General features: G+C 31.6%; 2 protein-coding genes across 2 annotated transcripts in view; one reads left to right on the top strand and one right to left on the bottom strand.

The window, feature by feature from the left end:
• The window catches only part of LOC134542284 (serine/threonine-protein kinase VRK1-like), a 42,842-nt gene extending 34,295 nt beyond the window's left edge, over positions 1–8,547 (bottom strand). The window contains exons 1-2 of the mRNA XM_063386428.1: positions 8,360–8,547; positions 3,610–3,814 (exon numbers count right to left, since the gene is read on the bottom strand). Of these exons, the coding sequence (XP_063242498.1) occupies positions 3,610–3,796 (187 nt within the window). The 5' untranslated portion in view covers positions 3,797–3,814; positions 8,360–8,547. The remainder of the gene's footprint in view (positions 1–3,609; positions 3,815–8,359) is intronic.
• A 514-nt stretch (positions 8,548–9,061) lies between these two features.
• Positions 9,062–10,278, top strand: LOC134542239 (RNA exonuclease 4). Its single transcript, XM_063386334.1, has one exon. It carries the CDS (start codon positions 9,266–9,268, stop codon positions 10,121–10,123), a length of 858 nt encoding a protein of 285 aa, XP_063242404.1. The 5' UTR covers positions 9,062–9,265; the 3' UTR covers positions 10,124–10,278.
• Positions 10,279–12,797: the final 2,519 nt, after the last annotated feature.

The raw sequence follows: 12,797 nt of genomic DNA on the forward strand, positions 1-12,797 counted from the left end.
ATAAATTTTTTGTTCCTGTAAATCACAAGAAACATTAATGAGCTAACTTTTGTTGCTATTAGAGTGTAATTAACCATTCATTAAAAAAATTCAGATATTCTACTTAAAAATACATTATTTACAAAAAACTATTAGGTTGTTTTATAAAATCCACTTGGTTTGAACCAGCCAACCCTGGCCAAGACACAAGTTGGGGGCCTCTTGGAATTCCATGTGACTAGTATTGCCTCACAACAATACTGCACAAAACTTAATTGCCCTGGTATACTGAACAACTATGCTGGCAGCCACAAAGCAGGTAATCATGCCGTACGCACTTTTGCTCAAAAGGAAATGGTAGATGGTGAAATAAACCACAAAACAGCATATTTTCAACTTGTTTATTTTCACAGAATTTACTTACAAAATTCCATAAGAGAATTTTTGTGATAAAATATACTAATATTTTTGCACATATGTTTCTCTTAAAAAAAAAGTTTTAAATATTATATTTGTTAAAAGAGTCCATTTACAAGACTAATGTTTTTGATGACAAAAAAATCTTTCCTAAATTGTCTTTTAACTTAGCAGTGAACTGACACTGTTAAAATATCACATACGTACAAAACAGTAGCATCACAATTTGAATTTAATTTACAAACATAAAAACAAATATAGTGTAAATTAGGTAAATGTTCCTATAGACTATTGCAGTTTTGGCTAGTATTCCAAAAAAAAATTTTTTTCAAAAAAAATTTTTTCAGCTAAAAGGTTGCCATTTGAAAGTAAAAGTACAACAAATTGGTAGAGATAACCAAAAATTTGTTGTTTTCAGTATTTTAAAGTATATTAGTACAAATTAAAAAAAAAATTACTGTACTTTGACTACTATGAAATACAAAATAAATCCATACAATGTATCACATGTCATGTGATAGAATAGGTCATGAGAACTGCTGAAAGAAAATGTTTCTGAAGTATGCAAAACAAAATAACGATCTGAAAACAGCTGAAAAAATTAGTTTCATTTTAGACCTCCACAAAACATGTTCAAGAAAGTGACTCCAAATAAAACTAAAATGTCGCCTGAGTGCCACTAAAATTTATTACTCAAACGGCAAGAAACAATGTTAAAACATCATTAATATTTGATTAATAGTCAGTTACATATTAAATGTCATCAGGCAGTCAAGATTACTTAAAACATATTTCACCTACATATTATCTGTGACTAAAACTATTATGTTCTGCAAGGAATTAATACTTTATACAAATTAACATTACCTGAACATCAGACACACTTTTGCAAAATTATAATTTTTTTTTGGCACAATACACACAATCCTGTAAATTTTTGAGTGTTAAAACTTTTCTCCTATTAAAACCACGAAAAGTCACTTCATACCAACTAAACTGAAAACTCAAGCTTTGTGTAAAATTTTTTCACAACTATATGCAAATATTTGCTGACTTTCTGATTTTATAATTATATTAATTGCACTATGTATTACCCTACAAGGAACAACATAAATAGTCAAATATGTAAATAACTGGAAATTTAAAGATAACTTTAAAACTTGTAGGCTAAGAAAATATGAATCATTGATAAGTCAGATAAAGGCTTGCAAAGAAATAAAAGTAATAAAAGAAATAAGTGTTTTAAGAATACGAAAGGAATAGTTTTAAAAATATATCTACACATTTACCTTGTGTCTGGTGCCCAAAAGTAGCTGCAAATTCATTCAAGAAAGTACACCAACTTAATCTAATGTAAATACATATTTCAACATTTGCAGAACGTGAACAGCTGATGTTCCAATAATGTTAAATAAGTTTCTCACTTCATACGAAAGAAGATAATGGAGATATGATATTTTGGGAGATTAATTAATTTTAATATGCAGTACTATTCATTAAAAATTATATGTATTAAAATGAGCACATCATTTAATCAGTGTAGCTTTTTAGGGTAATTAAATAGCAAGGTCATGCATTAAACTAAATCCAAATTTAACATACTATCAGAATGTTAATTTACTTAATTTTTACTAAATCATAGCCAGTTGTAGAGATTTTGCATTATGAGTAAAAAAATAAAAATAGTAGCCTACCATTATCCATAAACTGAAAATGTTAGCAAGTACAAAAAAGAGCATAAGAAACTTAGAGAATATTTTAAAAACATATATAAAGAAATTTTTCTTACCTTTTACTGATAAAGTACACTATAAACTCAAGCTTACCCACGGAGAACTGCACAGAAATTAATACAAATAATACACACGACACCATTCCAAAGAAGAACCATCCTGCCTAGTACAAGTAGACAAAACTTTCCACGAAACCAGAAAAATATCAAACCATTTGACCAAAATGTAAAAACCAATACCACAAAAATTAGCCAAACTCTTTCCTAGTTGTTCCTTCCACGCAACCCTGTAGCTTAAGTTCAGCTTTCCCCACGATGCAAATGTCAAACATATTGTGCAAGATGCTTCCCAAATACATAAGTGCAAACAGTTATGCTAACTATGTCAATAGAATCAATCACATTATGCCACTTACAACTTAAGTGACAGATGAAAAATACAAGTTCTTTACAAACACTGACTACGAAAATTTGACAGTATATATGCCCACGCGAAGAAAACTGGAGTCTGATAGCCCAAAAAAAAAAAGTTTTAAGTAAAAAATTAAAAACCTAGACATAATTCATACCATGCTCAACAGAAACCCATTAAATATTATTATTATTACTAGCATTAAACACACAAAAAAATTTATAGTTATTTCTAAACCATTAATTTTTAATTTTTGTTTTAAAAAATAAAAAGGAATAGACATGCGCATCATATGATATGGAATTCAAAATAATGGTAAGAAATAAAAATGTAACAACAATATTTGGATCCAGTCAAAGACAAACCAACATGTAAGTGGGATACATGAACTCTACCAACATAATAACGAAGACCAGCTTACAATCCTTGCAGCTCTGCAGACATGAAGAATGTCTTGAAGATGTGATGTTCTGTGTGCCGCAGTCTCTTCACTACATTTCTCACACAATGAAGCTCAGATGTACAAAATAAATCACAACAACCACAACCTATGTCTTACTTTTGCAGTCCACACTGAGAAATGCTATAACATGGGCACTATCAACCATCACTGTCTAGTGCTTTATAAACACCATACATGGCAGAACCTACCACTAATGAGTGGAAATTGTCAGCCATATATGCTTGAACCACAAATACTGATACAGAACCAATATGATACATACTCACCGTATGCCCACCTCATAAAATATTTCAGATAAATTTCAAAAACATATCTCAAATGAGGACAAAAAAATCCCGATAATGTTAGAAAAGTACTGCATGTCATACTGTATACAGTTATTCATACCCAAACTCAGGAATAACATTTAAAAAATTGCACGCAATACATTACACTTTCATAGCTAAGATACAAACCTGAACCAGCAGAAAATTAGTTACTAATGAATGACGAATGAGATTTTTAAAATGTATCCGTCATCAACATAGCAACATTGTACTCAACTTACAGCAAAACCAAGAGGAAGAAGTTGACCACGGCTACCAAGACAAAAGCTCAAACACTTACCTAGATATATTTCCCCAAAACCTCCCACTCCTGCCGATCTGCCAATCCTCCATTTTTTCCCTGTTATGTCGGTACAAATGGTCCCCTCACTGATGTTATCTGGCAAACGTGTGCCACTTGGGGAGACTCTCTTCCTGCAAGCTTCCTTTTTGTTGTCTAGCTCACTTTCCGAATATCGTCGACGCATTTCCCAAATGAAATGAACCTGCAAACAATGGAAATATAGTCACAATGAAAACATGATCCAACAATTACATTTTACTGAACATTCTTCAGTCTTGATTCCCAGAGTCTTTTATTTTTGTTAGTCTTGTTAGTTTTATGTTTGTGTATTGTGTATCTGTATTTGTGTTGTGCTTATGTCTAACATTAACTAGCCTTACCAGTTGATAGGCATGTTACAAATAAAAATAAATAAATTTTGGATTTAAAATGCTTTATTTACTACATACAGTACATACTGGACAATGCACAGGAGAATAAAAATCATTTAGAGGGTAGAAGTTGAATAAAATGTTTGAAATACAAGAATTTTATTCATCTCAATGTAAATAAACCCAAGCTCATGAGTATACCAGCAACATTATACTTCAAAATGTACACACTACAAAGTACATGTCAAGTGATCCAGAAAAATAAATGGGCGCTTCACCATTTTATAATCAAATGATTGTTTTTTGTTGATTCCTACATGATCTGATGGTCCAAAAAGAATAATTTTTTGTTCTTCCTGAATTCCAATGGCAGTCAATTTTGGATTACAAAAGTGCTGATTTTTGAGTTTGTATGGGTTTGCATAAACTTGTATTACTCAGAACTTGTGAACCAGAGGTTGATGAAACAAAAACCAGTTAATTCAGAAACATACAGCCTTTATCATCTTCAGCACACATTCAAGGAAAATTGCTTCCTAAATAGTAAAAATCAACCTAAAGGTTTGACTAAATTTTCGAAGGCATATCATTCCCAAAATAAATCTATTGTCAATATTGATTTTGTGGGGATGTGTCGATACCTTAATGCACTGTATTTATTTACAAAAAATTTCAACCACTATATTTTCTTATTTAAAGAGTTAGTCTGTTTCAAAATCTGAAAATTTAAAAAAAAAAAAAAAAAAAAAAAACTGATGCTTTATATCTTTGTTAGAACAAAGTTTAAAAATCTTAAATTTTGACACATATAAATACTGTATTATAATGCAGTAAAAATTTCATCCTTGAGATTTATCTACAAAACAAGTAAGAGGACCTAAAAACATCCCATAAAAAGGTATTTTTTTTGCCAAAAAAAGGAAGATTGATTTGACTATGTATTATTCTTATCATTAATACATTATAATATGATTCAACTAATATTACCTCTTACATTTAAACATACATTTTTTTTACATTATTACAAGTAGTATGTATGTGTTTTAATTGTTTGATGAACTTGAATAATTTGAATATATTACATGGTAATTTCAGGTTCCATGGTATACGGAGGATTCTTTATTTACTATTTTATAACACTGTTTCTACTATGTAGGCTATACCAACGTTAAAAAACATTTTAAAACTTCAAACATAAATTAATTATTTACAATTACAACTCACAAAAGTATTTATATACCTACTATTACACTTGAATCATGTTTATCCATTCTACCTTGATTTGTGTTCATTAAAGAGTTTTTATATTGTTTTACTTAGTTCTGGGGAAATGATGTGTATCCTTCCAGTAGTTGTTGCAAGTTTTAAAACAGTGTTTTTTTGGCACTTAAAAGCTGTCATTGGTCCGGCAGGATAATAAATGTTACAAGCACAGCTTTATTTATATCATTAATGTCATTCACCTCTGCCAGCTACCATTGACTATCATATACACACACACAATACAATATCTTGTGTGAAGTGTTATTTGTACAGCTTTTGTAGTGGAATGAATATCATGTTTCTTAACTTGTGAAGTAATAATGAAGCACTTTAAGTTACTCTCAGACACAACATCATACACAGAACACAATTATGGCACTTATCTTTCTTGAAAATTCCGATAAACACTATAGCTGTATCTATAAACACACACCCCTATATCCTTCAGCAAATGCAGTCACAATGTAAAGGACACATTTCTACTGAATCGATAGTATCCGAATACTTTTACTGCTTGCACCATCTGTTGACAGTTGGTCGTACTAATGTGCATGTAGCCATTTTGAGCCGTCATGTCTACGAATATTCAGAAAAACTAAAGAACAATTTTAAAATATTTCATGTAGCATGGATGTTATAAATATCGGCAATTAAAATTAAAAATTTTGTTATGAATCTCAAAATATTCAAAATACTTATAATGAACATTAAATATTCCTGCAAGTTAAAGTTCGCCTTTCAGTAATTTTTATTAATATTTTAATTTGTCTCTTTTTGAGTTATCACTTATGCTTACACCATTTTGAAACAAATGTTATGCCAAAATCTAAAGTAATATATACAAACAAAATAAAACACAATTCCCAAGGTAATGGATGTAGCAATGCATCAGTGGATACAAGTGTCGCATGCCTAGAAATTTTGATTTTAGTGGACACATGTAGGGATGCCAACACATCCCTCAAGAGAATTCGGAAGCAACGCAAAGATGGCAGTGTCGACTACGATGCACTTCTAGTGGATGCCCTTAACTACAGAATCAATTAGGCTAGTACATGGATGCAGCTTGTTTTTTCCACATTTCCAAATCACATAAAACTTCACACAACCACTCAAATCAAATCCATAAAGTATACTGAACTATTGTAATAAGTACTGCAGTGTAGTGTATGTGGAAGCTTGCCTGAAGAAACTTGTTTGGGCGAGAGATCACAAGGTCTAGACAAGTCTCTACTTGCAAGGTTTGTTGAAGTCTATCACGTAAGTTTGTGAACAGGTCGGAACATTCACACATTGAATAGGTATGTTTTATCAGGCTTACTGCATTTTCTGAAATTATCTTAAAAAAGCATGGTAAACTATATATTATTACAACTAAACTGAATAAATATTAATGCAACAGACCTACATACTTATACACCACCATAAAAGTTGATTTGATAGTGTGACTTAATTGGAAATGTTTGAGATCATATTAAAATTTATTAATGATCAAAATGATACATATTCAAATTAAATTGTCCGTGTTTTCCAGCATTTTTTTTTTTTTTTTTTTTTTTAAGGTCCTCTAACTTGATTTGTATATAAATCTTTAAAGATGAAATTTTTACAACAGTATAATACACTGTAGAGGGTTGATCTGTAAAAATTTAAGAATTTTAAACATTGTTCCAACAAAGATATAAGGTGTAAAAATTAGGTTTTTTTAATTTTCAGATTTTGAAAGCACATTACTCTTAAAAGAAGCAATCTCAGGGTTGAAATAATTTGTAAATACAGTGCATTAAGGTAGTTACTCATCCCCACAGATGTAATACTGAGAAAATTTGAATTTTGGGAATGATACACCCTTGAAAATTTAAATTAGTCATTTCTAAATTCAAACCTTTAAGTTGATTTTTACTATTTGAATTGCAATTTATCTTAAATGTGTACTGAAGATAATAATAGCTGTATGAACCTGAATCAATTGATTTTCATTTCAGCAACCTCGGGTTTACCAGCTCTGAAGTAATATGTTTATGAAAACCCTTACCCTTGTTAAGACAAAAATGACTGCCATCAGAATTCAGAAAAAGATAATAATTTTAAATTAGTCTTTTTGGACTATCTAATTATGTAGGAATTAACAAACAAAAGATCATTTGACTACAAATTGGTCATGCAAACAATATTTTTTTTTTCTGGATCACTGAAATGATATGACCCATAAGCACAATGTACCATAGGATCAATTTATACAGAAACAATCTATCAAGATTAAGGGGCACGATACGCTTGTACACTAGAGATTGGGCTTCCGCCTGGTGGCAAGGAGTCCCCCCCTTTTTTTTCCCTTATACTCCTCATTCCTGTAGCCTCATCATGTCCTGCCTTCTCTCACAAGTATATTTCCCCCAAAACCCATACCACTCCTGCCCCATCCTCACCAGGAATACATGCTTCCCTCTTTCCTTTCATCTCCACTCCCTCTGGACCTTCCACTCATGATCCCTCTACACCCAACTCTGTTCAACCTATCTACCAGCTTTCCCCAGCCTCCTCCCCCTTAATCAACTCTTACATAGTTTCACCAGTCTTTCCACTTTCCTCCTTTGCAGTGTCCCACCCTTGCTCAATCACCAACAATGGTCTATGCATCTTCCCCTCTCTATCAACCTTTCTCCAAAATATATTCAACAACCTTGACGTTCTGCATTGCTCTTTAATTTCCTTCCCCGGGTACAGGTCCCAAGTTGCTGCAGCATATTCCATCATCAGCCTTATCCAAGAATACACATTGCCTTTTACTTTATTTCCTATTTCCTTTGGTGTCCTTAAACCTCGATAAATGAAACGGAAAAATTACCTCCCTCACTCGAGCCATGAGCAGTTGGACAAATCAAAATAAATTATTTTAATGTTTACCATCATAGTATTTTTACATACTTAATGTGGCCACTATATTTTTGTTACTTTTTACTAGCTAAAACAAACTTAAGTTTGCAATAAAATAAACTATATTAAAATAAAATGTATCAGCTTGCTAACAGCACGGTTCGATATCTTCTTCAAACAAATAACAATATTATATTTAAATACCTACACATAAAAAATATACAAATTTACTCTACCTGTTATCGGTAAATACATACGAATGAAAAACATCAAACACACAAAATTACGTGCTATATAATACTACTTCTTTAAAATGACTCCGAACCGTCAACATATTTCGTACTAACTCAAACTGTCAAAAACACTTGCAATTTAACACTACCAACGACAATCTACGCCATTTTCTGCAGCTTATTTGGGTGCGTTCAACTTTTTATTGTCTAATCACCATGGAGGTAATATTACCTCTATGCTAATCACAAGAAAACCAAAAATTCCTAGTTTTAAAGATGTTTAACTGGAATATAATAAAATTAAAATTAAATCATCTGAATATTTTTTTTGGAATTAATAATTTTGTTTAAAAAGTACAGAAAAAATTTAGGTCATTTTTTAAAGTTAACAACCTGACAATGCTCCAATGTCACAAAATTAAATTACTTGTTATTAAATTTATGTTTATTTGTATTTAGTCTAAGATTATTTATTTTTTAACATATATTGTTTTATATGGGATATAGAACAATGAGTGAATAAAATATTTAATATTAATACTTATATATATAAAAATAGTTAGTATCAAAATAAAATATTTAATTAGATTCTTCCTTATTTAACTATTGAATCAATATTTTTTTACTTACAGAAGTGAAATTAATGGTCAAATATTATACTGAAATCTAGCGAGACAGTTGGCGTCATGGAATCATAGTAAATAAAGAAAATAAATACAAATTCAAGATGGCGTGTTTTGTTATTGTGTGGTAACGTGACAGGTTTTTCGGAAAATTTCCTTTTCTGTTACAGACTTAAGAATAATTTTGAAATATCATTTATTGAAACATATGTTTAGTTTTGCACGTTCAAGTTTCAAATTTATCTCAGTCGTTACCATATTATTTTAGCTTTAGTAATAGCTCACTATGACTAAACATACAGAATCACGTGCACATGTTGAGCAAAGCTGCAATACGCTGAAAAATAAAGTTAACTTAGCAAATATAGTCCGTAAGAAGAAAGAAGTTTCTTTAAACTGGAAGCTTTTCAAAAGCAATCTAGACGATCAGAAAAAGGATAAAACATCAAAACCACTTGCTCAAGAAAGACAAGCTCGTCCTAAACCAGTGAACGTTCCGCCAAGGTTCAGTGTTGTAAAGCCCTTTGGAATAGTCAGCAAGCAAAGCGAGAGTCAGGTTGACATCGCCGTTCCCAGTAAATTTTCAGGCAGCCCCAGAATTACACGTCATGTAGCAATGGATTGTGAAATGGTTGGAGTTGATGACAATGGGAAAGAGAGTATACTAGCAAGAGTTTCTCTAGTGAATAAATTTGGTGATTGTATTTATGACAAATTTGTCAAACCCCGGGAAACTGTCACAGACTACCGAACCAAGTACAGCGGTGTGCGTCCTAGAGACCTCAAGGATGCAGAAGAATTTGAAGTAGTACAAAAAGAAGTAGCTGAAATTCTGAAAGGACGCATTCTTGTTGGACATGCACTGTCTAACGATTTTAAAGTTCTTTTCTTGAGCCATCCTCGGAAGCGAATACGTGACACATCTAAGTTTCTACCATTTCGAAAGCTAAATAACAATCGTACACCAAGTCTACGAAAACTTGCTTCCATTGTTTTAGGTGTCACCATACAACAAGGAGAACACAATTCCATCATAGATGCAAACACTTCTATGCAGTTGTATATGTTGTACAGGAAAGATTGGGAGAAAGAATTACACATGAAGAAAGTTACAAGAATATCAAAACAAGGGAAAAAAGGATGAAATCAGCTTATTTTGTGGTTCATTGAATTGACAGGACAAGTATGTGTCAAATTATGTGATAATTTACTGTTTTAGTTTAAGTCAATAACCATAATAATGAGATAGTTGATCTATTGGCATGTAAAGATTATGGGAAATAAAGGGTTGCCTATAAGGATGCTGGATAGGCCTAGCAAAGGAAAGTGACATGACAAGCCAAGGAAGTGATGGGAACATTAAGTACACTACTGAGGTGCCGACTAGGAGTTTGAAAAGATGCTGATACACTGAATAAGACAATGATGTTAAATTCTTAACTTTTACTGTAATTTTTTTGCTTTTGTATTAGCCTATTTTATTAAAAGCAATTTAACAATCTGTGAGTGTGAAAGCATTAATTGTTTCATGTGAACTTCAAGTGCCACATTAATACTTTTGGCCATTGAGTAGGCACCTTTATAGGTAGATTCAATCACATTGATTAGTTTGTAAATATGTACAATAACTATAAAGTACAGGTTTATGTTACCTAATTACTATATGTATAATTTGATAAAGTGTTTATTGATTAATTTAAGTTCATTAATATTTGGATTGTTTGCAGTTAATCCTAGTTAGGGGTTTACTTGGGTTAGGGAAATAAAATGTTGGCAGTCAGGGTTTGTGCTTAGCCTAATGTGTTTTTGATTTGCAAATACAAAGAGCACCAAGTGAAAGTGATCTTCATGTGATGAGGCAAGGGGCTATTGATCTATTTAAACCTTGTATTGATTTTAGGAAGCTAAGTAGCTGTTGTGTGGTTCTGTTGCCTTTAGTCTTTCTAGGCACAATATTCCAAAGAAATTCCAAATTTTGGATGCCTGTAGGAAATCAGTGACAAGCGAGATCTCTTGACAGATTGAAGTGCTTGCAAGCTGACGAGCAGTAACGCATGTCTTGTACCCAGCTGCGCTGTTTGATCCAGTTTCAACCCATATCATACTGTATTTTGTGCATCAAAGTGATTTTATTGTCAGCTTTGTGTAGAACTGTCCATAGCTTCGATTTATACAGATAACTTATTATTAATGTATTGTGCAAGCAAACATGTTAAAAATAATAACTTTTTTGTAGGCCTATTATTTTGATTAGATGTAGACCGGCCAGATTTACATAATTTTAGTTTGAATTGCATAATATCCATACATTGGCAATGCCACATTGTCCCATGCCTCAATCACTTGAAAGACATTGTCTTGGGGTTTGAATTTTGGTGCTTTCTTTTTAATTCAACTCATGCAAATGTTTGTAATTCAGAAAGTAATGTTTCATCTCTTCTTACTTCAATTAAAAAATGTGAAGTTACCATTGAAATGTTATTTGTTTTATTTTAATGGAGAGGATGCTGGAATAATGTTTGCAGAAAACGAACAAAATTCAAATTTAAATCTCACCATGTCACTAAATAAAACAGCAGAAGGTATACCTACTGCCATTGAGGGAAAACATCTGAACTTTGGTTCACTAGATGCAAGATCCAGGATGTTTTGGTGTAGGCCTATCATTTAGAGTACTGCTTCACAGATAGTTCTTTGACGTGACCACTCAGATCTAAAGGCCAGAATTTCGCAACTACATACTTCCAGTTGACCTCTCAATCCAAGATCCGCTCATTCAATGTCAAACAGCACACATTTAATTCAAATTCTATTATACCGTCTTAGAATTCAATGATTTATGTTAATAGCTTACTTAAGTAAAGTAAAGGAAGATTTTTTTTAAATTGTTTTAGTTCTTTTTAAATAACTTTACAAAACTATTTTTAAAAAACCTCCAAATTATTCATGTAGTATCTGATTTTCAAAAATAATTGTCACTCAGGAACTGTTGGTGTTAGAAAGCTCAAATTGGTTCCAGTTAGCTTTTTTAATAAGTTTTCATTTGACATAAAATTTGTTAGGGGTTGCTTATAAAAAAAAAAGTTATGGAATATTCCATTTTTGGTTTTTGCAAAAAAATTTGTTTGTACCTATAAGTATAATTTTGGGATCATTATTGGTTCGTGAGATACCTATGAGGCATGAAGCAGTGCCATGAGTTCTGTTGCTAGAACATTGTTTACACTCGCTTAGTTTGCAGAAGGTCCACCCAGTCACTCCCCAACAGCCAAACAAACAAACCTACCTACCTACCTGATCTTGAAGCAAAAAAAAACCCACTCAAAAGTTTAAGTAATTCAATGTGCAATGAAAGCACTTCAATTCATATACATAGCAGGTTAGCCTACTGTCATAATTAGCTTAAATTATACCTAGGTTAAAATTGTTTATAAGCCTATGTATATCATGTATGTAAGTTCTCAATGATTTAGTATGTGAGTACCTACTTAAAATACCACAGAGTAACTGAAATTAAATAATTTCAACAAAAATGGCACTTTTAAATTACCTATTTGCAGTTCATGCCACACTTTATGCCTCATATCATATATCATGAACCCAAAATGATCCCAAAATATTTAAAAGGTGAAATGAGAATGGTACAACCAATTTTTGAGAATTTTTGTCACTTTCTGAGGAAACCATAATTGGAATACATATTCCTTTAAATTGTTTGGTAATTTTTAACTAAGCTACCCCTATCTAGTTATGTCATATAAAATTTTAATACAAAAGCTTTCAAATGGGACCAATTTGAGCTTTCTAACACAAACTGT

This window comes from Bacillus rossius (genome assembly GCF_032445375.1).
Source record: "Bacillus rossius redtenbacheri isolate Brsri chromosome 4 unlocalized genomic scaffold, Brsri_v3 Brsri_v3_scf4_2, whole genome shotgun sequence".
Lineage (NCBI taxonomy): Eukaryota > Metazoa > Arthropoda > Insecta > Phasmatodea > Bacillidae > Bacillus > Bacillus rossius.

Bases quoted from the DNA above. Each gene is read 5' to 3' on its own strand.
- LOC134542239 (XM_063386334.1), top strand. From the start codon at position 9,266: ATGACTAAACATACAGAATCACGTGCACATGTTGAGCAAAGCTGCAAT.